Source organism: Schistocerca americana, chromosome 2 (genome assembly GCF_021461395.2).
Source record: "Schistocerca americana isolate TAMUIC-IGC-003095 chromosome 2, iqSchAmer2.1, whole genome shotgun sequence".
Taxonomy (NCBI): Eukaryota; Metazoa; Arthropoda; class Insecta; order Orthoptera; family Acrididae; genus Schistocerca; species Schistocerca americana.
In genome coordinates, this window is record NC_060120.1 from 295,796,895 (window position 1) to 295,822,863 (window position 25,969).

A 25,969-nucleotide genomic window follows, 5' to 3' on the forward strand; every position below is an offset into this window, starting at 1 on the left:
AGCATGCACAATGTCGGCACTAGTACAGTGTATATCCACCTTTCACAGCAATGCAGGCTGATATTCTCCCATGGAGACGATCGTAGAGATACTGGATGTAGTCCTGTGGAACGGCTTGCCATGCCATTTCCACCTGGCGCCTCAGTTGGACCAGCGTTCGTGCTGGACGTGCAGACCGCGTGAGACGACGCTTCATCCAGTCCCAAACATGCTCAATGGGGGACAGATCCGGAGATCTTGCTGGCCAGGGTAGTTGACTTACACCTTCTAGAGCACGTTGGGTGGCACGGGATACATGCGGACGTGCATTGTCCTGTTGTAACAGCAAGTTCCCTTGCCGGTCTAGGAATGGTAGAACGATGGGTTCGATGACGGTTTGGATGTACCGTGCACTATTCAGTGTCCCCTCGACGATCACCAGTAGTGTACGGCCAGTGTAGGAGATCGCTCCCCACACCATGATGCCGGGTGTTGGCCCTGTGTGCCTCGGTCGTATGCAGTCCTGATTGTGGCGCTCACCTGCACGGCGCCAAACACGCATACGACCATCATTGGCACCAAGGCAGAAGCGACTCTCATCGCTGAAGACGACACGTCTCCATTCGTCCCTCCATTCACGTCTGTCGCGACACCACTGGAGGCGGGCTGCACGATGTTGGGGCGTGAGCGGAAGACGGCCTAACGGTGTGCGGGACCGTAGCCCAGCTTCATGGAGACGGTTGCGAATGGTCCTCGCCGATACCCCAGGAGCAACAGTGTCCCTAATTTGCTGGGAAGTGGCGGTACGGTCCCCTACGGCACTGCGTAGGATCCTACGGTCTTGGCGTGCATCCGTGCGTCGCTGCGGTCCGGTCCCAGGTCGACGGGCACGTGCACCTTCCGCCGACCACTGGCGACAACATCGATGTACTGTGGAGACCTCACGCCCCACGTGTTGAGCAATTCGGCGGTACGTCCACCCGGCCTCCCGCATGCCCACTATACGCCCTCGCTCAAAGTCCGTCAACTGCACATACGGTTCACGTCCACGCTGTCACGGCATGCTACCAGTGTTAAAGACTGCGATGGAGCTCCATACGCCACGGCAAACTGGCTGACACTGACGGCGGCGGTGCACAAATGCTGCGCAGCTAGCGCCATTCGACGGCCAACACCGCGGTTCCTGGTGTGTCCGCTGTGCCGTGCGTGTGATCATTGCTTGTACAGCCCTCTCGCAGTGTCCGGAGCAAGTATGGTGGGTCTGACACACCGGTGTCAATGTGTTCTTTTTTCCATTTCCAGGAGTGTATTTTTGTTCACTATTTACAAGAGTGTTCTAAGAACTGCTGTGGATCACATTACATGCTGTCAGAATAGTATGTATGTATTTTAGCTATCCCCTAATCTAGAACCCATGATTCCATCTTTCTTAACTACTGTGGAAAAGTAGGAACAAGAACTGTGTAGAGCAGACACTCAAGACACACAGTTAAAAATCACAATAAGAGATTGCTTGAGGCACACATCTTTTTTGCACATCTGATGTGTTGTTGCCACATACCATTGTATTCCATTACACAGATTATTTGTCTATCTGAAGTATTTCAACACAGATTCACATAATACCATTTATAATACTCATATGTCAGGATATCTATTCTTTATTCATTTAAGAACAATTTTTGAATAAAGAAACCAAGTAATTGATGAAGAATAATGGGCAGTTAATTTCAGTTAAACTTTTGTTACAGACACTGGAAGGTGTGGAATATTTGGAAATAACTCCTGACAGGTGCTTGATCTTCCCATCAGTTGACTATGTACGCAATTTGGTGATGAAGCATAGCATGAGGAATGACATGCCAGTTGTCATTAACTGCACTCATGTATTTAAAGCAGATTACACAGCTGCCAAGGTAAATTATTTAGTAGTTTTGTATTTAGTACCCTTTTTCCAGAATGTGAGATCTCTGAGTGTAATAATATGACTGATAGTACAGTATACCATATAGTAAGACTGTGAGCATATCTTGACTGCAGCTAAGAGTCAACAGTAACAATAATTGAAAAACAAGTAAAATAAACTTCCACTGCCACTCACCAGATTTTTGTAAATGAAATGGATAACAAAAAGCCAATGCAAAAACTGTTCTGAAAGACCTCTCTTGGGAACAAAGAGGCAAATGCCAGACTTTTGTGGTGAATTGAAAATGATTCTCGTTTATGGAATTTATCAGTACTGGCAAAATAATGTGGATTTTTGTAATGCATTCTGGAAACAAAGTGTCAGAGCCCAGAATTCACTATTAGGCGCAAAGACTACAAAAGTGAGAATGAGAAAATAATTGATCATACTGATCTTCTGTTTACAATGTAGGAAAAGACAAGAGTGCTACTTACTGTAAAGAAGACATATCAAGTTGCAGACAGGCACAATTAAAAGACAGTTACATAAAGCTTTTGGCCACAGCCATTATCAGTAAAAGAGAGATGCACACCATTCACTCAAGCAAGATAAATGTAGACCACCCTGTGGCACAACAAGTGGCTGAACACAACACACTAGATTTCAATGGTTGCTTCACTACTTGAGCCATCTGGATCCATCCCTCCCCCACCAGCTTTTCTGAACTGTGCAGATGGGAGATATCCCAACAACACATTCTCCGCTCCCATAATTATCCCAGCCTCGACCTACGGTAACATAATGTCCCTACTCCATCCACCCAACTGTTTCCACTCACTTGTCTTCTCATCTCCTTCCCATTGTCACCTCCCACCCTGTTTATCTGCAGCCCTCTGCCAATGCAATATGCCTGTCTTTCCCTGTTCCTCTCCTTTTTGCTCCTTTTTTCCCCACCCCCCTGTCCCACAACTTCCTGACACTGCACCTGTTAGCATTCTAGTCCCTGCAGACTCCACCAGACAGCATTTGTCTCTCTCCCCTGCTGTACATTACTACTTCTTCCCCTCCCCCACACCATCCAGATTGCTGCTGGCTCCCACTTGATAGTTGCATTCTGGCCTAAGATGCTGGAGTTGGCAGTGGTATGTGCATGAGGTGTGGTTGTTTGTGTGAATGGTGTGTGTCTCTCTTTTACTGATGATGGCTGTGGCCAAAAGCTTTATGTAACTGTCTTTTAATTGTGCCTGTCTGTAGCTTGTAGAGATGGGGGATGCACTCTTGAACTAATTCATAGAGTTGAATCTTTCAAAGGAGTGAACAATCAGTGATTCAGAAAAAAAGAACGGTAGCTCCAAACGTTTCCCACGGCAGAGAGAGAGAGAGAGAGAGAGAGAGAGAGAGAGAGAGAGAGAGAGAGGCGGAGCATATCAGCGGCGCCTCTGCTGGTCACAGCACAGTGCACGCCACACAACACAGCCAGCGCCGGCCTCTGCCCTGCTTCTACCTTGGCTGCCTCCATTGTGCAGTGCCCCATTGGATTTAGTGTTTCACATATGCTGTGCCGTCTCTGTGCGTCGTCTGCCGCGCGCAGTGTCTGGCGCAGCTTGACTTCGCATCGCACTCTGTCGGCGATCGTTTCAGTCGCACGTCCTGCCCTCTGGGCAGTTGATGCGAGCAACAGGACAGAGAGCCACCTAGCGGATAACATAGGAACTACTTGCAACAACCTGCTCGCAAGAGAACAGAAGATTTGTCTCGGAGCGGGTGAGTTCACCGCTCCCCCCACCCTCGGAACTCGCCCGCTCAACGCTCACCCCACCGTCTCGACTCTAGCCAGAGCGTTGAGCAAAGCGACTCAGGTGTCACTCTGGTCTCTGCGGTCTCGGCTCACGCAGCAATACAGCTCGCGGCTCGACCTGCTCGACTCAGCGGCTCTGCATCGGAGTTCGTCTCTACTGGATATTGTTCTTCGTAGTAATACCGCTACGTATATTACATTATTATGTTGTGTATACATCATTTGTATTTATTTTATTTTTATTTGTTTAAACTGATTAGATTAGGTTCCTGACGACTCCTCTTACTATAGGATTTTTATTATGGACACTCGAATTTACGCTTTAATTACGAGCGAACCGATAAACGTATCGCAAAATGTGATACACCAATATTTTCCTTGTTTTATTCTGTGTAAGGCTATATGCAGCACTTTCGTTTTACAGTCAAATTTATAGTTTTTTTCTTATTCTGGTACGGATTTTGCGATTTTAGGCGTCTTCGGAAGGAAACGTTCACTTTAAAAATATATGGCTTGCGATGTATTTGTATGAGGTTAATGAAATTTTAATACATTGTAGCCAAATATATTGTTAATGTAAATCTCAAGTTACAACATTTTCCGATCACCCAAAAAACCACGATAGTGCAAAATAAATCAATAATCAAAAACTTTGTCATATCGTGGAAATTTCAATAAACAATACAAAATTCTTACTCATTATCTGTGTTACTTCAAAATAGGATCAAATAAGATCAAAATACAGGTATAGTACTGGAATAAACCAAGTTTAAAGGGCAATGTGCCTTCCATTTATTTTCTATTGTAAATGAGTGGTGAGTCATGAAAAAGAGCTAATTCATTTCAGGGAGTGAACAGTTCTGATCCGATCTCTGAAAAGAACAGTTTTGCCCATCTCTAGTAGCTTGACGTGTCTTCTTTACAGTAAGTAGCAGTCTGTCTTTTCCTACATTGTTAATCTACTATTTGATAGACAAGAGAAAATAAAAAAAATATTTGTGCCTCAAGGACAGATGGTAAATCAGTAATTTTACTATTATGTATCAGTACTTGTTGAAGGGCCACTAATATAACACCAAGAATTATACAAAAGTAATTGCTGCATGAGGGCAATGTGCCCCATCCCACAGCACTCTCTGTTAAGCAATTTTATAAGTTTTTATTTCATTCAGTAATGGTTGGCTCTCCCTTGCTCACAGGAATGATCAAATAGGCTCTCCCGTAGGTAAAGCAGGTGGTAGACTTCCTTTCATCACTAGGATACTATGAAAATGCAGTCAGTCTACAAAAGACAAGATGAGAAGGTAAACCAAAGACTGAGTTTTATTGGCTCAACACTTAAAAGGTGCATGAACTCTGCCAAAGACACTGCCTACATTGTACTTGTCCCTGATCTTCTGGAGTATTTCTGTGCAGTATGCAGTTCTTATCATTTAGGATTGACAGAGAATCACGAAATAGGAGAGAGATTGTCACGGGCATAATGCACGAGTCTGGGTGGCTAGATGAAAACAAAGGCATTTTCCATTGTGGCAAGATATTTTCATGAAATTTCAGTCACCAACTTTCTCTTCTGAGCGACTTACATGTTCATTTTTCAATCATGCTATTTGAGAGTGGGACAGAGGGAAATAGTTTAAAAGCAGTTCTATCAATCCTTTCCCAATCACACAAGTGTGAAATGCAGCATTGTCACGTGAATGTAGATAAAGGTGGTTGTTTACAAAACATTCGTGTGACACATTCTAGAATACTGTTCAAGTGTTTGGTAGCCATATGAAATACAACATAGCAGTTTGGTGAATACACTGCTGGCACTGATATGACAACATGAAATCAGACAATCATGGTTAGTGGTGGAAAGACATCTACAAAGGGTTAGGAACCACACGCAGGGAAACAGCATCAAGTTGCAGAACTAAGTTCTAATGGTTATTTGAATTCAGATACATCAGGGATTGTGCTGAAAATCATGAAAGCACCGGGCACTCACCAACTGCATGCAAACTAAACAATGTCCAGTGTGTCAGTGACTTGATAATGGGGCACAGGCAAATCACAATTGATGAACTAGAGAAGGCAACAGGTCTCTCAAGGGGAACACTCCATGCCATCATTCATAAGGATTTGAAGATGAAGAAGGTGTGTGCACAATGGATGCCTGATTCCCTCACCATTGTGCGCAAACAGAAGTTTGCAGAGATGTGCCAACAGTGTAACAGTACAGTGCAGATCCAGTGGAGTTCTTTGAGCATCTGGTCACCATCAATGGGTCATGGATATTCCACCAGACTCCAGAAAAGAAATGCTAGCCTGTGGAGCAGAAGCCTGCTGGGAGCCTAATCTCAAGTAGTCACAGCCAGGACTTTTCATGTAGAAACAAATGGCAACTGTGTTCTGGGATTGGGAAGCAATGCTGCTGGTGTATTGACTCTCTATCAAAATGACCCTCACAAGTGCTTGGTGCTGTGGTTCACTACCAACAAATTCAACAATGCCACCACAGAAAATGGGGCTGTGGTATTCTACTCCAAAACAACAGCCACATGACAGTTACTAGACCATAGCAAACCAGAGTTTAATGTGCTGCCACATACACCACATTCACCAAATCTGAGTCCTAGCTACTATGCCCTATTAAACACAATGGAAGAGATCACACAGGGTAAGAAGATCACTACCTTGATGAATTTCATGCAGTTATCCACCAGTGGTATCTGGGTAGCCCAAATAATGGTTTGCTATGCAAATGCAGAAGCTGCCAGAGTGATTGCAAAAGTTCATAGACATTGTCAGGGGAATACCTGTAAAATAATATAGTAAATATGTCCTGTGAATACAAAAAATTGTTGTGTCTATCATTTTTGAACACCCAAGTACACACGTATCCACTTCTGTAGATCTTATTCCTGAAACCTCCGTCTCTGGAATATTCTCGTCTTGTTGGAACTGAAAAGTCGCATGGAAGTACACCATTTCAGGACAGTAGAGAACTTTGAAACAGTCATCATGTACCTATCAACAGCAACTCTAGTGTTTTAGTTCCAGCTCTGTTATAGCAGTGGATTCAAAGCGTTGTAAGTCTGTTAAGAAAGTAGCATACGTAATTAGTTATTTACATGACATAAAAATCTTGTAAAAATCTAGTCTCATTACTTTATTTCCAAACCGTAGACACATCAAACATTTATATACTTACTTAAATTTCTTTTTACTTGTAGTCATCAAATGATGGCTTTCACAGATGTCATATCTGTATACATAAGATTAATGCATAATATCATTGATATAAATATGCCGTAAACAGTTTTGACACATTACAGATTGCATAATAAGGTAAGGGTTTCTACGCTTATATACAAAGATTTATATCTACTTTTGGACTTATCAATTTCTGTTGCCCCACTCAGGTTATTTCATACCCCACAGCTACTTTTATATCTACTTTCATAGCTTACAGCATGTATCAGTGTTCAAGGGTCAACATTGTTAACACTTAATATGTTGTTGTTGTGGTCTTCAGTCCAGAGACTGATTTGATGCAGCTCTCCATGCTACTCTATCATGTGCAAGCCTCTTAAGGGGAGCCGGAGGTGCCTATGCTGCCCATGTTAAAATCACTAAGTTTGAGGAACATTTATGAATAAACTACCAAATAGAAAAATTTGAATTTCTTTTTACATATAGAGTGGTTTAGTATTGCAGTTACGACAGAGGGATTTTGGAGTATCTTTTCTAGTTTCCTTCCAATTATTTTTTTTTTATTAATGACCCAAATTTTTTTACAAATAATTGCTTTATAATTAAACTGAAATGAAACTACTGAACATATTGCCAAATGGCTGTGTTACAATGTAAGTTTGACCACTAGGAGTGCTGTATAAAAATTTCATCTCTCTAGCTTGAGTGGATTTTGAGAAAATGTTCCTTATATTCGAAAAATTCTAATTTACGGGAAATGGCTATCAGAGTTTCTCAATACATTCCTGCGCTATAGGATGGATTATCAGGGTCTTCTTCATCCTCCAAAAGCTTCCTCTTCTGTCTTCTTTTCTGGCCTGTTGTTCCATCATACTTCATATGCCTTTCTCTTCTTTCTGCTCCTCTTATCCTTTCTCTGTCAATATTTCTTTGTGCTCGTACAGTGTTCACCCCAGCTGTAAATCCTAATGCCTTCAGAACTTCACACTTCACACTGTTCCCTTGGTTGTAGGTTGCTATTGCATCATGAATGCCAAAGTGCAGTGTTTTTATGCTTACAAACACCCTTTTAGGAATCACTTTCCAAATCAAATTGTTTACACTCTCATTAGGATTCTGTGTCTTTCTGTGTAGACATTTGTGTAACAATTCTGGCTGCGCTAAGTCATGAAAAATTGGTTTTATTGCATTTATCACAGCTGCTGGCAAACCATGTTTGTGATCATAGTCCTTTTTTGCGTTATATTTGCACCAGGAATCTTTTGGACACAGGCTGTGTTGAGGGTATTCATTGGAAGAGGCAGTATGAAGGAACAATGCCCACACTGCTTTTCGCATGTCACTAACATTACTAGTATTTTGCCTTATAGCATACCCATAGTATCTCTGTAGACGTTCAATCACCTCATCAGTAAGCCTGCCTCTCGCTCCTATTGTCTTTCCATCACTGAGCTTACTTTAACCCAAAGTTTGTTTGAGCCTTCGAAGCCGTGCACCCATAAGCTTTTGCACATGCCCAATGCATTTCCACTTTTCAACTACAAATTCATTTCCATATGGTTTCAGTTCCTCTGTAGTCTTGAAACCTTTGGAGTCACCATCCCCAAGGTGGTATCTGTACCTAACGTTGTATCTGGGAACTGGACGTTCAAAAATTTGTTTCACTCCATCCACTTCCATTGCTCCACTTGATCCACTAAAATTTGCCTCACAGGTTCCACTGTGCTCTCCTTTGATTTTATTTTTGCACCTACAATGTTTTGATAATATTGCAACATCTATCACTTTTGCACTATCACCACAAGTAGCAGTTACAACCCCATTCAGGGATTTATGACCCCTCTTTTGCCAGGAACCATCTAATGCCACTACCAAATCCCTAGAACCACTGTTCATTTCTACAGATTCCTCCACTGCTTCCTTCATGGTTTTCAAAGCCACATCTTCAACAGAGGATCCTACCAGTTCACAGTAGTACCCAAATTTCCTTGGAGGTGATGGCAAGTTCATAATACCATAAAACAGTTTACCAGCAGCAGACCCTTTTCCAATGGATCGAAGACCATACACAAGTCGAACATTCACATCAAACACTCTAGATCGTCCATTTTCACCAAAGAGACTGGCATGTGAATTGTAGAAAGTCACTTGATACTTGCAACATGCACAGATTATCTTCATCTCACAAGCTAAACCAAAGTGCTTTGTTATCTCTAGTCCCACTACTACACTTGAACACATTTTGCACAGAACACTTTCTTTCAGCACAGAAGATAATAATCCAATATTCAGTACTTCGTTAATATCATCACTGTCACTAACATATTCACGAAATCTGTCACTTCCACCAGTCAGCTTCTTGCTAGAAGATGTCACAGGGCTATGGCCATGTGTTGCTTAGCAGAAGAACGCACTGTTTCAGTAATTGTAGTATCGCAACTTGGTATTAGTGTTAATTTTCTTTTCCCTTCGTTCTTCCTCTTCTTATATACACGGTTACTAAAACGTGGCATTGTAACCAGAACAACGCTTTACACAAGAAGTATAATACTACCAACAACAGGCGCAACACTGAACTAATTCGAAACGGTAAACAGCAAAGAGACGATGTTCTGCGCTCTTAGCACTTCATTTGTCACAGAAAACAATGTAGTCAACCCTTGCACACTCGCTGTATGCGTAACATAAGGCGCTGTATGCGTAACAGGCTGAGAAAATCCCAAGCAGTTCGCCAGGAAGTCACAAGAGGGTGTTAGATGCATTCAGCGGCCGCCCATTTCCTCTGCAGGCGTGGGGGAAAATGGTAATAACTCCACTTCTAGGGCGAGTAGAACAATTATTCAAAGTTTACATTAAAGAGGAATGTTCCAATTAATTTTCGGTAGGAAAAAAAAAAAAAAAAAAAAAATCGTAATTTTTTGGATTTGACCACCTCCGGCTCCCCTTAATCTCTGAATAATTACTGCAACATACACCCTTCTGCATCTGCTTACTTTATTCATCTCTTGGTCCCCCTCTATAATTTTTACTGCCCACGATTCCCTCCTGTACTAAATTGGTGATCCCTTGATACCTCAGAATGTGCCCTACCAACTGATCCTTTCTTCTAGTCAAGTTGTGCCACAAATTCCTCTTCTCCCCAATTCTATTCAGTACCTCCCCATTAGTTATGTGATCTACCCATCTAATCTTCAGCATTTTCCTGTAGCCCCACATTTCAAAAGCTTCTATTCTCTTCTTGTCTAAACTGTTTATTGTCCATGTTTCACTTCCATACATGCCTACACTCCATGAAAATACTTTCAGAAAAGACTTCCTGACACTTAAATCTATTCTCAATGTTAACAAATTCCTGTTCTTCAGAAATGCTTTCCTTGCCATAGTCTGCATTTTATATCCTCTCTACATTGATGATTATCAGTTATTTTACTCCCCAAATAGCAAAACTCATTAACTACTTTTAAGTGTCTCATTTCCTAATCTAGTACCCTCAGAATCAACTGATTTAATTCGACTACATTCCACTATCCTTTTTTGATTTTGTTGATGTACATCTTATGTCTTTTTTTCAAGACTCTGTCCCTTCCATTCAACTGCTCTTCTAGGTCCTTTTCTGTCTCTGACAGAATTACAATTTGCTCAATATACTGATTGAATAACATCAGGGAAAGGCTACAACCCTGTTTCACTCCCTTCTCAATCATTGCTTCCCTTTCATGCCCCTCAACTCACATAACTGCCATCTGGTTTCTGTACAAATTGTAAATAGCCTTTCGCTACCTGTATTTTACCCCTCCCACTTTCAGAATTTGAATATCTGTCATAATAATAGATATATGAACCATAAATGAGTTATGTGACTACATACATTTGGTACAAATGGCTGATGTATGTGGAACCTCTTCTCCCGATGATGGTACAGTGGTTTGGAGCAGTGTTACGTTATGTCATTGTATGTGATGTTGCTGAAGTTCTCTTTAAAATTTCTCCTGTGACACAGCAAATGTGTGCATTATTTGGAAACCACATATTTTAAAAATTGCTTGCATGTATCACACAATTCACCACATTGTGCACTGTTACTTAGGGAGAACCACATCTAAATGTGTTTACTTCTTCTAGGTGTATTAGGGGTGGCTTCACTTAGCTATCTCACTATGTATGTACAAATAGTATATAGTGAAATATTTATTTTGCATAAGGGGATCATGACAGGCCTTCCTGTAAACCAGACCACATATCAGCCTAAGAGTTGTCCATTGGAGATTTTCATCCAAGTGTCACTTCTCAAACCCATGTACTGAAAAGTAGACCTCCTTCTCATTGTCACCAGACTGTATGGAAATTACGAAGTTTTATGATGTCATTTATATGCATGTGAAAAAGAAATGTTCCCAAAATTGACCCCTGTGGCACACTCAGCATTATTTTTTTTAATTACAATGAGAATGTTGGTTTTCTCACACCATTTTGATAATTTTTATCAGTGTATTTTGTATGATTATTATATGCATAGATAGGAGTTCAACTGGTGTCTATTGTATACCTTCAGTTTCTGTAAGGGCAGTTCATGGTTGACCAAACCAAATACAGTTGTAAGAACTAAAAATTTGCAAACAATATTCCTTCTGTCCTTTAGGTAGCTACAGCCTTTTTGTAAAAATTGTGTGATACCTCCTGTGGTATTGCAATATTTTCCAAATCTATCTCGATTTCCTGTGAGGAGATTGTTTCGAATGAAAAAAAGGAACTAAGTTGACACAGCATTACTAATGAAAGATTCTTACTAAATGTGGGAACTAGTGATACTGATCTGTAGTTTGATGCTTTCTCCTTGGATTCTTTTTTATATATTGGTCTCATTATGCCTTCTTTGATGACATATGTAATTGATTTAAACATGACATTTGTACTGTTTTAATTACTGTGTTGGAAAGAGCATTGCAACAATTTCAGTGTTTGTTTTTTACTTCTTGAATTATTTTGTTTATGTGTTGCTCTTCCACTTCCTCAAATTAAATGCCCTAATTGTTGTGTAGTAGTGTTTTGTCGTGCTAAGTGACTCCGTACTTGGAATGTTGGTGAAATAAAATGTTTGTTGAGACTATTACAAACTGATTTTTGGTCTTGTGTAAGTTGACATTCATGCCTGATTTTTATTGCATCCCCTTTTGTGTATGTACATTTTTATTTTATTTGTTAAAGAGATTCCAGGAGGTAAGGCTTATTTCATAATATTTAGAAGTTCTGACTCGAAACTTTGTTTGTCATGTGTATTTTTCTTTAAAAATCTGCAGCGTAGATGATTTGTGCAATATGAAAAGGTCATGCATAATTACAACTTGTTAGAAGGAACTGTATGAGTGATATTTAAGGTATCACAGAGACTCATGAGTTGTGAGACACCTTTAATAATCTATGTATGAATTCCAGAGTATGTTTTATATACCAGTGATTCCACATTTCCCATTTTTAAATTACTGCTCCTTTTTAAAATTCAATGACATCCCTAATTTATTGTGATGCTAGTATTTATACTCGTCTCAGCATTGTAATGAATAATTCCTGCCAATGAATTCAAATTTTCAGTCTCGCATTTCTACATATTTTCTTTGAAAAACTACAACAAAAATTATGATCCAGGATTGCTAATTCCATAAAAAATTCATTGTTACCTTTTGCACCAGGATAATAAAGGTTATAATAATCAGTAGATAACAAGACAGAACATTTACATGTAAATAACTTTAAATTACAGTTGTGATGAGTGAAGCCATTGCTTTCAGGTTGTTGAATGTCTAACACATGACTTCTCAGTAAGACGTCAACCTCTCTTCTTCTTCAATCTGAAGCCAAGTATAGTCAACATGTTCAGTGGTCTGCGTCCAAAGGACTTCATTGTTTATGACCAAGAAGATGAACTGGATAGTCTTATTCGTGGTAAGAAAAAATTCTAATCAATTTTTGCTTTTTTGATAGATCAACTGATATTTAGAAATTTTAATGATTTCACCTAAAGATATCATATAGTTTAGGGTTACTACCACTCCTAATATGGTATCCATAGCTAGAGATGCAATCCTTCATAAAGTAACATATGATGATGTTCAATAAATTAATTTCTGAAATTCTGCTTCACAATTGGCTCCCAGTAAAAAGTTTCTCTTTTGAAATGATTGTGAAGTATAGGTAATGAAGTAGATTTTCCAATATTTCTGTTGTTGTTGTTGTGGTCTTCAGTCCTGAGACTGGTTTGATGCAGCTTTCCATGCTACTCTATCCTGTGCAAGCTTTTTCATCTCCCAGTACCTACTGCAACCTACATCCTTCTGAATCTGCTTAGTGTATTCATCTCTTGGTCTCCCTCTACGATTTTTACCCTCCACGCTGCCCTCCAATACTAAATTGGTGATCCCTTGATGCCTCAGAACATGTCCTACCAACCGATCCCTTCTTCTGGTCAAGTTGTGCCACAAACTTCTCTTCTCCCCAATCCTATTCAATACTTCCTTATTAGCTATGTGATCTACCCATCTAATCTTCAGCATTCTTCTGTAGCACCACATTTCGAAAGCTTCTATTCTCTTCTTGTCCAAACTATTTATCGTCCATGTTTCACTTCCATACATGGCTACACTCCATACAAATACTTTCAGAAATGACTTCCTGACACTTAAATCAATACTGGATGTTAACAAATTTCTCTTCTTCAGAAACGCTTTCCTTGCCATTGCCAGCCTACATTTTATATCCTCTCTACTTCGACCATCATCAGTTATTTTGCTTCCCAAATAGCAAAACTCCTTTACTACTTTAATTGCTTCATTTCCTAATCTAATTCCTTCAGCATCACCTGACTTAATTAGACTACATTCCATTATCCTTGTTTTGCTTTTGTTGATGTTCATCTTATATCCTCCTTTCAAGACACTGTCCATTCCATTCAACTGCTCTTCCAAGTCCTTTGCTGTCTCTGACAGAATTACAATGTCATCGGCGAACCTCAAAGTTTTTATTTCTTCTCCATGAATTTTAATACCTACTCCGAATTTTTCTTTTGTTTCCTTTACTGCTTGCTCAATATACAGATTGAACAACATTGGGGAGAGGCTACAACCCTGTCTTACTCCCTTCCCAACCACTGCTTCCCTTTCATGTCACAATTACAAAAATGTGAGAAGTATTTTATAAGCAGACAGCCAAGACTTCTTAATTATAGGTTCAGTAAATGTGACAGAAAACACTTCTGCTACTCTATTAGGTCTGTCAACCATTAGGTCTGTCAAGTAGAAAACAGACTGGAACAGACTCCCAGGATGACTGTATCAACCAATAATTTACCCATACGACATTGCTCTGCCACCAATTGTGCACTTCTTGGTGGCATGCATCTAACTATTTTGACAGCGAGTTACAAGTCATAAGTTACCATTTATCAGATACTGTGGGAGCTTATTTATCATTACAATGGAGTTTTATCATAGAGTCCAGCAAGCTAATGAACTACGTCCCAGCAGTCTTGCTTTACTCCACCCCCACCCCTCCTTTTCTACTATATTATTTACCCAACAACTAAGCCCCATTACAGTAATGAACAAGCAAAGAGCCTAGAATTAATTCACTTACACAACTGGACCAGTCTTTAAGCAACAATATAATGAAAAAGATAGATTGCTACTCACTATATAGAGGAGATGTTGAGTCACAGAAAGGCACAACAAAAAGCCTGCTACATATTTGAGCTTTTGGCCAAAAGGCCTTCTGCTAAAGTAGGAAACACACACATTCATGCAAGCACAACTCACACACATATGATCACTCTCTCTGGTAACTGAGGCCAGACTGTGAGCAACTGCATGCAATGGGAGAAGCAATCTGTGAGTTATGCGGCAAGGAGGAGGCTGGGGCAGGAATGACAAGGGATAGCAAGGTAGGGGTGGAAGAGGATTAGTGCAGCTTGTGGTCGGGCTGCTAGGTGCAGTCTTGTGGTTGGAGACTGCGGGGGGGGGGGGGGGGGGGGGGGAAAGTAGAGGAGGGGAAAAATACGACTAGGTGCATTGGTGGAATAGGAGGCTGTGTAGGAGTGGGATCCAGGAAGGAGATAGGTGAGTGAACGACAGGCACTAGGGAAGATTGAGGCCAGGGGGTTATGGGAATGTAGGATATATTGCAAGGATAGTTGCCACTTGGGCACTTCGGAAAAATTGGTGTTGGTAGGAAGGACATGGATGGTGTAGGCTGTAAAGCAGTCACTGAAGTGAAGCTCATTATGTTCGGCAGCATGTTCAGCAACTGGCTGGTCCAGTAGCCTCTTGACTACAGTTTGTCAGTTGCCATTCATGAGGACAGAGAGCTTGTTGGTTTTCATGCCCATGTAGAAAGCAACTCAGTGGTTGCAGCTTAGTTTGTAGATCACATGATTGCTTTCACAGGTAGCCCTATCTTTGATGTGATAGGTGATGCCTGTGACCAGACTAACATAGGTGATAGTGGGAGGATGTGTGGGACAGATCTTACAACTAAATCTATTGCAGGGATATGAGCCATGAGGCAAGGGATTGAGAGCAGGATTGGAGTATGGATGGACAAGGATATTATATAGGTTTTGTGGACATCAGGATACCATTTGGCAGGGGTGGCAAGGATAGCTGGTAGGATATTCCTCATTTCAGATCATGACGAGAGGTAATCAAAACCCTGCCAGAGAACATGATTCACCTGCTCCAGTCCTGGGAGGTACTGACACAAGAGGGGAGTGCTATGTCAGGAGGTTTATAAACAGCACACTTTATGCAATAGAGCAAAAGATCCTTTCTGGACACTACATCCCTAATTTTATGCTACTAATAATACATGTTTCAAAGATCTATATCTACATCTATACTCTGCAAACCACTGTGAACTACATGACAGAAAGTACCTCCCTCTGTACAAGTTATCAGGTCTTTTCTCTCATTCCATTCATGTAAGAAACACAGGAAGAATGATTGATTAAATGCCTGCACATGCGGTATAATTAATGTAATTTTGTGCTCATGATCACTTTGGGGGTATCGTAGTGGGTTGTTGTATATTCCTAAAAGTCATTATTTGGTTCTTGGAACTTTGTAAGTAGGCTTTATTGGGATAGTTTACAACTCTTGTCGAAAGTCTGTCAGTTTAGTTTCTTCAACATCTCTGTAACACACTCCCACTTGTCAAACAGACCTGTGTCCATTCATACTGCCCTTCTCTGTATATGTTCAATATCCTCTGCTAATCCTATTTGGTGCAGGTCACATGCTTGGTTTGTAAGCAGTCTCTTTTCTAGACTGTTTGCATTTCCTTAGTGGTCCACCCATAAACTGAAGTCTGCACCTGCTTTACTCACAACTGAGCACAGGTGATCATTCCATTTCATATCCCTGCAAAATGTCACACCCAGGTATTTGTATAAGTTGACTGACTCCAACTCATTGATATTATTGTCATATCATAATACATTTTTTATTTTTATTTAATTATTTTTTTGTTTTGTTTTGTTTTGTGAAGTGCACAATTTTATATTTTTCTGAACATTTAAAGCATGTTGCCAGTCTTTGCTCCACCTTGACATCTTATTAAGATCTTGCTAAATATTTGTGCAGTGTTTCTCAGACAGTATCATCTGCAAAAAATCTGATGTTGCTATTAATGTTATTTGTAACACCATTAATATGTAACATGAACAGCAGAAGTCCCAACACACTTCCCTGAGGCACATCCAAAATTTCTTCTGCTTCTGTTGAAGACTATCCATCCAAGATAACTTGCTCTTTCCTCTGTACCAAAAAATCCTCAATATAGTCAAAATTCTCACTTAATGCTCCATACAACCATACTTTTGATAATAAGCATAGATGTGGTAGTGAGTCAAATGTTTTTTGGAAATTGAGGAATACTGCAACTATCTGTCTGCATTGATCCAAGGCTTTCAATAAGTCAAGTAAAAAAAATGCAAGTTGGGTTTCACAGGATTGGAGTTTTTGTAATCTGTGCTGGATGGCATGGAAGAAGTCATTCTGTTAGAGATAACCTCTCTATGCTAGGGCTAAAAATATATTCTTAGATTATACAACAAATTGATGTCAAAGATACCGGACAGAAGTTTTGCGGGACACTTCTATCACCCTTCTTGTAGGCTGGTGGGACCTGTGTTTTCTTCTAACTACTGGGCATTGTTTTTTGACTGCATTCTACATTTAATTTTTGAATTTAAAATGATCATAAAAGAATATTTTTATCTTATCTATGAAACTGTTAAAATGCGGCATGTGCGTGTATGTTTTTTCTATATCTCATCCATATGTAAGCTAATGAAGATGGAGGGGAAATTACAGAATCAGAATTTTATTGTCATTTAACATACAAGTTAAATTATTAATTTAGTGTACTGGAGACTTGTCAGCTTGTAACTAGAATAGATTACACATGGAATACAAATTAGTTATCATAGAACTCCAGAGTCTGAATTTGATTTTTTATCATCCTCAAATGATCAGTTCACTATTAAAAATTCCTCAGCAGAGTAATAGTATTTCTGTATCAGAGACCTCCACAATTTTCTTGTAAATGACACAGTTTCAACCTTTCAAAAATTTTTGTCACTTAATGTGTTGCATATATTCATTTCCATATATTGCAGTATCTGTGTGACAAGGCAAAGATGCCATTCATCACATTCATGTAGGGAGCATGAAACTTTCTTTGTTCCTAGTTTCGTACCAGTGCTGCAAGCTGTTTTGAAGAAACAGTTTAAGATTTTTGTTTGTGAATAGAATTACTTCATATAGGTACAATGAGGGAGAATTGTAAGTTACAGATAATAACTACCCACCAAGTGGTGACACAACACACACACAAAAGAAGGTTGTAATTAGGCAAGCTTTCAGAGCCAGTGGCTACTTCTTCAGGCACAAGGATTGAAGGGGAAAGAAGAGGGGTGAAGGAAAAGGACTGGAGAGGTCTAGGAAAAGGGGAAGATTTCGGGAAAGTCACCCAGAACCGCGGGTCAGGGGAGACTTACTGCACGGGATGAGAAGGAAAGATTTTCCTTCTCAGGCTGTGTATGCAATAATGACATTTGGTTTATCAACATTTTAAGAGTAAATTACCAAAGCATTGGTAAAAAAGTTCCTGAGTTTACTGTCTTCCAGGAAACTTGTCATGCTTAAATTATTCTGAGAACTGTGAGCTGCATGAAACCTGAAGTAGAAAGATCCACCACAATTAATGAGGCATGGAATATATATTGAAAAGATGGATCCCGTCTAGAGTCCATAAGTGCAGTCACGTTATATGTGAAGTTAGCACGATAAACTCAGTAATTTCAATAATAACCAAACAATTCAATGACATTATTTATCTTGTGTCAGTATTCTCCAAGTTGAAATTGCGTTGCAGGTTTTTCTTTCCAGAGTCATCATGTATTCTGTGCAGATCTCTTTTAACAGTACCTGTATTGCTAGAAATAAGAATACTGGCCATACAATTTGTCTGCAGAGGTTAATTTATTAATCTGGATGAAAAATTAACTCTCATAGTTTGAGAATACATTCCACAATCAGTGCTACTATTGTGCAATGATTTAATACACAATAGCCCTTTACAAGTATGTCTGCTCATCAGCACAATGAGGGAGAATTGTAAGTTACAGATAATAACTACCCACCAAGTGTTGGCAGAACACACACATAAAAGAAGGTTGTCTCTCTTGTCGAGTCATTATGTCTCTTAATTGTTGAATTACTGGCTAGATCAAGAAATGATTGTCTTGTCTTATTGAGTCAAAATGTCTCATAATTGCTGAATTACTGGCAATATAAAGTAAATGATTACATTCATATTTTTCTTTCTTATGTAGGCCATTAAAAAGCACAATATTTAAAAAATGTATCTGTTATTGGTAGTTTTCATGAACTATTTCAGTATTTATGTAGTCATTCTTTTATGCAAAAATATAATTTATAGTTTTTGCTTTTTTGAGTAAAGGTAATTTGGGCTCAGAATTTGTATCAAAATTCTTTAGTCAAATTGACATTTCAAAGTAGAAATCTATTCTGGATATTCTGTCTCCTAAGCTTTGTGATGTGATATAGAAATGTTTTTGCAAATTTGGCATTCTTGAATGTATGTCTATTTCTATTTTTTAGTAATTCCGAAGGTTGATTAAGCATTATGATCATTACCAGACTAGACTGAGTGCTATTGTAATTTCAAATTCTTTCCAATCTATTTGATTTTGGATTATTGTTTAGTTTCAAACATGGTTGTAATTACAGTATGTCAACAACCTTTGCTAACTGGAAGAATGTAAGTCAGCTGTTACAATATTAAGTAATTACAAGTATTTTAGGTATTTCAGATATCTGGTATTTCAGAGTTTAACATTTCAATTACAGATGTTATTCACTGAAATAAGGTGTGAAAAGTTCAGCTGAAGAGATAGGTAGCCAGCAACATATGATTCAGTGCTTGACAACTGGCCAGATTACTTAGTGAACTGACCAATACCCCATTTTTAGCAGCCACCTGATTTCACCATAATAGTTGTAGAATCATTCAGAGAAAGTTCATGATCATTTGTGCTGAAATACCCTGACTATACAATATTAACTGGAATATAGACTGGAATGGCTGTGGATTCATTGCTGCAGGTGGTATGCACAGATATTCTTGTGAAGCAGTTCTCAACACGTTTCCTGGAAACTGGTTTGAGCAGCTAATTTGAGAACCCACATGTAATGGAAATATTTTACACTTCATAGCTTCAAACTGCCCTGACCTTTTCAACAGTGTCAGTATAGAGACAGGGATTAGTGTATGATGTCCTCATAGAAATGACAGTTACTTAATTTAAATATCCATTAAGAAGTCTAGAAGAGTATTTATGCTGGATAGAGTAAATAAGCATCCTACTAAGACAATGAATGGACATCATTTGGTTCCAATATGATGAACCTAGAGGATTTATGGGCAAAGTTTAAAGTGATTGTAAATCATGTTCTAGAAAAGTATATGCCATGTAAGTGGACTAAGGACAGAAAAGACCTACCAAATTTAAATAACAAAATTCAGAAAATACTGAGGAAACAGAGATTGTTGCAGACTTGGTTGTCAAAAAGAACATGGAAAAGTCAACATGCAAAAGTTAGTAGAAATCTGTGTATCTATCAAGAGATTGATATGCAAAGCATACAACAACTTCCACTGTCAAACTTTAATGAGAGACTTTGCCAAAAACCTAAAGGAAATCTCTGATCCTGTGTAAAGTCATTAATCAGGATGAAGCCTTCTATCCAGTCAATCATCAACCAATTTGGTGTGGCAATAGAAAATTCCCCCCATGAACCATGGACCTTGCCGTTGGTGGGGAGGCTTGCGTGCCTCAGCGATACAGATAACCGTACCGTAGGTGCAACCACAACGGAGGGGTATCTGTTGAGAGACCAGACAAACGTGTGGTTCCTGAAGAGGGGCAGCAGCCTTTTCAGTAGTTGCAAGGGCAACAGTCTGGATGATTGACTGATCTGGCCTTGTAACAATAACCAAAACGGCCTTGCTGTGCTGGTACTGCGAACGGCTGAAAGCAAGGGGAAACTACAGCCGTAATTTTTCCCGAGGGCATGCAGCTTTACTGTATGATTACATGATGATGGCGTCCTCTTGGGTAAAATATTCCGGAGGTAAAATAGTCCCCCGATCGGATCTCCGGGTGGGGACTACTCAAGAGGATGTCGTTATCAGGAGAAAGAAAACTGGCGTTCTACGGATCGGAGCGTGGAATGTCAGATCCCTTAATCGAGCAGGTAGGTTAGAAAATTTAAAAAGGGAAATGGATAGGTTGAAGTTAGATATAGTGGGAATTAGTGAAGTTCGGTGGCAGGAGGAACAAGACTTCTGGTCAGGTGACTACAGGGTTATAAACACAAAATCAAATAGGGGTAATGCAGGAGTAGGTTTATTAATGAATAGGAAAATAGGAATGCGGGTAAGCTACTACAAACAGCATAGTGAACGCATTATTGTGGCCAAGATAGATACGAAGCCCACACCTACTACAGTAGTACAAGTTTATATGCCAACTAGCTCTGCAGATGACGAAGAAATTGAAGAAATGTATGATGAAATAAAAGAAATTATCCAGATTGTGAAGGGAGACGAAAATTTAATAGTCATGGGTGACTGGAATTCGAGTGTAGGAAAAGGGAGAGAAGGAAACATAGTAGGTGAATATGGATTGGGGGACAGAAATGAAAGAGGAAGCCGCCTGGTAGAATTTTGCACAGAGCACAACATAATCATAACTAACACTTGGTTTAAGAATCATGAAAGAAGGTTGTATACCTGGAAGAACCCTGGAGATACTAAAAGGTATCAGATAGATTATATAATGGTAAGACAGAGATTTAGGAACCAGGCTTTAAATTGTAAGACATTTCCAGGGGCAGATGTGGACTCTGACCACAATCTATTGGTTATGACCTGTAGATTAAAACTGAAGAAACTGCAAAAAGGTGGGAATTTAAGGAGATGGGACCTGGATAAACTAAAAGAACCAGAGGTTGTACAGAGATTCAGGGAGAGCATAAGGGAGCAATTGACAGGAATGGGGGAAATAAATACAGTAGAAGAAGAATGGGTAGCTTTGAGGGATGAAGTAGTGAAGGCAGCAGAGGATCAAGTAGGTAAAAAGATGAGGGCTAGTAGAAATCCTTGAGTAACAGAAGATATATTGAATTTAATTGATGAAAGGAGAAAATATAAAAATGCAGTAAGTGAAACAGGCAAAAAGGAATACAAACGTCTCAAAAATGAGATCGACAGGAAGTGCAAAATGGCTAAGCAGGGATGGCTAGAGGACAAATGTAAGGATGTAGAGGCCTATCTCACTAGGGGTAAGATAGATACCGCCTACAGGAAAATTAAAGAGACCTTTGGAGATAAGAGAACGACTTGTATGAATATCAAGAGCTCAGATGGAAACCCAGTTCTAAGCAAAGAAGGGAAAGCAGAAAGGTGGAAGGGGTATATAGAGGGTCTATACAAGGGCGATGTACTTGAGGACAATATTATGGAAATGGAAGAGGATGTAGATGAAGATGAAATGGGAGATACGATACTGCGTGAAGAGTTTGACAGAGCACTGAAAGACCTGAGTCGAAACAAGGCCCCCGGAGTAGACAATATTCCATTGGAACTACTGACGGCCGTGGGAGAGCCAGTCCTGACAAAACTCTACCATCTGGTGAGCAAGATGTATGAAACAGGCGAAATACCCTCAGACTTCAAGAAGAATATAATAATTCCAATCCCAAAGAAAGCAGGTGTTGACAGATGTGAAAATTACCGAACTATCAGCTTAATAAGTCACAGCTGCAAAATACTAACACGAATTCTTTACAGACGAATGGAAAAACTAGTAGAAGCCAACCTCGGGGAAGATCAGTTTGGATTCCGTAGAAACACTGGAACACGTGAGGCAATACTGACCTTACGACTTATCTTAGAAGAAAGATTAAGGAAAGGCAAACCTACGTTTCTAGCATTTGTAGACTTAGAGAAAGCTTTTGACGATGTTGACTGGAATACTCTCTTTCAAATTCTAAAGGTGGCAGGGGTAAAATACAGGGAGCGAAAGGCTATTTACAATTTGTACAGAAACCAGATGGCAATTATAAGATTCGAGGGACATGAAAGGGAAGCAGTGGTTGGGAAGGGAGTAAGACAGGGTTGTAGCCTCTCCCCAATGTTGTTCAATCTGTATATTGAGCAAGCAGTAAAGGAAACAAAAGAAAAATTCGGAGTAGGTATTAAAATTCATGGAGAAGAAATAAAAACTTTGAGGTTCGCCGATGACATTGTAATTCTGTCAGAGACAGCAAAGGACTTGGAAGAGCAGTTGAATGGAATGGACAGTGTCTTGAAAGGAGAATATAAGATGAACATCAACAAAAGCAAAACAAGGATAATGGAATGTAGTCTAATTAAGTCGGGTGATGCTGAGGGAATTAGATTAGGAAATGAGGCACTTAAAGTAGTAAGGGAGTTTTGCTATTTGGGGAGCAAAATAACTGATGATGGTCGAAGCAGAGAGGATGTAAAATGTAGGCTGGCAATGGCAAGGAAAGCGTTTCTGAAGAAGAGAAATTTGTTAACATCCAGTATTGATTTAAGTGTCAGGAAGTCATTTCTGAAAGTATTCGTATGGAGGGTAGCCATGTATGGAAGTGAAACATGGACGATAAATAGTTTGGACAAGAAGAGAATAGAAGCTTTCGAAATGTGGTGCTACAGAAGAATCCTGAAGATTAGATGGGTAGATCACATAACTAATGAGGAAGTATTGAATAGGATTGGGGAGAAGAGAAGTTTGTGACACAACTTGACCAGAAGAAGGGATCGGTTGGTAGGACATGTTCTGAGGCATCAAGGGATCACCAATTTAGTATTGGAGGGCAGCGTGGAGGGTAAAAATCGTAGAGGGAGACCAAGAGATGAATACACTAAGCAGATTCAGAAGGATGTAGGTTGCAGTAGGTACTGGGAGATGAAAAAGCTTGCACAGGATAGAGTAGCATGGAGAGCTGCATCAAACCAGTCTCAGGACTGAAGACAACAACAACAACAACAACAACAACAACAACAATAGAAAATTGCAAATGGAAGTTTTAATTTAAGAAATCATTCATGCAGGATGATCATAAGGACATACCATCATCTGACCATAGCACAGACTTCCATATGGAGGACACAGTAGTAGGCATCCTTGGCATAGACAAGCAGCTGAAAGAATACGAAACAAATTAAGTGACAGGACCATATAGAATCCTAGTCCGGATTGTCAGAGAGCACTACTGCACTGTCCTTTTACTTAGCTCACACCCAGAGCAAAGTCCCAAGTGAATGGGAAATATGTAGGTGACTCCCATATATAAGATGGGTATAAGAATGGATCCATAAAATTACATACCAGTATCCTTAACACAGGTTTACTGCAAATGTTTGAATACATTCTAAGTTCAAATATAATAAATTTCCTTGAGACAGAAAAGCTTCTGTCAACAAATCAGCATGGATTTAGAAAGCATCACTCATGTGAAACTCAGCTTTCCCTTTTCTTACATGATATCCTGTGATCTATGGATAAAGGGCAACAGGCAGTGTCCAAATTTCAAAATTTCTAGAAAGCATTTGAATTGTGTCCCATCTCAGACTGTTAATGAAGGTCCAGGCATACAGAATAGGTTTTCTGATATGTGAGTGGCTTAAAAATGTAATAGAACCCAGTGCAATGTCCTTGATGATGAATGTTCATCAAAGACAGGGGTAGCATCAGGGGTGCCTGAAGGAAGTGTATAGACTGTTCTTGTTCTCTGTATACATAAATGATGTGACGGATAGGGGAAACAATGATCTGTGGCTGCTGGTGATACTTAGCATATGAGAAGGTGGTGTCATTGAGTGATTGTAGGAGGATATAAGATGACTTTCTGTTTTGTGTGATGAATGGCAGCTTGCTGCAAATGTAGAAAACTGAAGTTAATTCAGATGAGTAACAATACTATAGTGTTCAAATACAGAATTAGTGGTGTGCTCCTTCACACAGCCACAGTGATATCCCAGCATAAATTTGCAAGGTGATATGAAATGGAACAAGCTTGCAAGGATGCTAGTAGGGGAGGCGAATAGTTGACCTAAGTTTATTGGGAGAAGTGCAGCTCAGTGTAAAGGATAACATAAATAGACCACTTGTGCAACCATTTCTTGAGCTGTACTTGAGTGGTTTGGACCCTCATGATGTCTAATTCACCTACATCTGCATCATTACTTTGCAACACACCTGACAATGTGTTGTGGAGGGTATTTTTGGTAGCCCTACATGATCCCACCCTTACCTGTTCCACTTGCAAAAGGCACATGGGAAGAATGATTATTGGTATTAGCTCCAATTTCTTGAATTTTCTTGTTGTAGTCATGTCATGGGACATATGTGGGCAGATGTTCCCAGAAAGTAGTGACTCAGAATTTCAATAGTAAACCTCTCTGTGATGTACAAAGCCTCACTTGTGGCATCTGCCAATGGAGTTTCCTGAATATCTCAGTAACGCTCTCCTGTGGACTAAATGATCCCATGACGAAACACATCACTCTTTGTTGGATCTTCTTTATTTCTTCTATCACACTTAATGGTTAATGGTCCCAGACTGATGAACAATACTCTAGAACTGTGGAACAAGTGCCTTCTCAACCACTTCTTCATTGGATAGATAACACTTCCTTAAGGTTCTTCCTGTGAATCTGTCAGACATCTGCTTTTTCTACTACTTTTTTTATGTGGTAATTCCATTTAAGCTCACTCTGGATAGATACCCCTAGATATTTTATGGTAGTTACTGTTTCCAACAGTTTGTCATCAATAGGGTACTTGTACAGTAGTGGCTTTCTTTTCCTGTGTTTGTGCAATATGTTGCCTTCATTCATATTCAGCATCGACTGCCTGTCCCTATACCATTCATCAAACCCCTGTAGATCTTTCTGCAAATCATTGCTGTCTTCTGGTGTTGTTCCCTTTTTATAGATAAGTACATTATATAGAAACTTCCTCAAAGAGCTTAAGATATATTCTCCTAGATCATTCATACACAGTGTAAACAGTAACTGTCATACTTCCATGTCATACACCCATGAAACTGCCTTTATATGATTATGTCCATTTTGTTCCATGAAGAGTAAGTGTTGAATTCTATCTGCCTGGAAGTCTTGAATCCAGTCACAGATCTGGTCCAATACTTGGTAAGCTGAATTATTTTTTTCACTAAGAGGTGGTGTGGTACAGTGTCAAATGCCTTGCTAAAGTTAAAGAACACTGCATCAACATGAGTGCTGATGTCAACAGTGCTATGGATCTCATGGAGGAACAGAGTGAGCTGAGTTTCATGAGATCTCTATTTGTGAATCCATGTTGATTTTTGTAGAGGACATTTTCATTCTCAAAAAACATCATAATACATTATCATAAAACATATTCCACGAGTCTTGAAAAATTTGATATGAACTATATAGGC

General features: G+C 39.6%; 1 protein-coding gene across 1 annotated transcript in view; it reads left to right on the forward strand.

The window, feature by feature from the left end:
• LOC124595176 (sodium-independent sulfate anion transporter-like) overlaps positions 1-25,969 on the forward strand; it is a 185,033-nt gene that overhangs the window by 156,156 nt on the left and 2,908 nt on the right. Inside the window, exons 11-12 of the mRNA XM_047133789.1 lie at positions 1,731-1,895; positions 12,671-12,824. Coding sequence (XP_046989745.1) covers positions 1,731-1,895; positions 12,671-12,824 — 319 coding nt within the window. The remainder of the gene's footprint in view (positions 1-1,730; positions 1,896-12,670; positions 12,825-25,969) is intronic.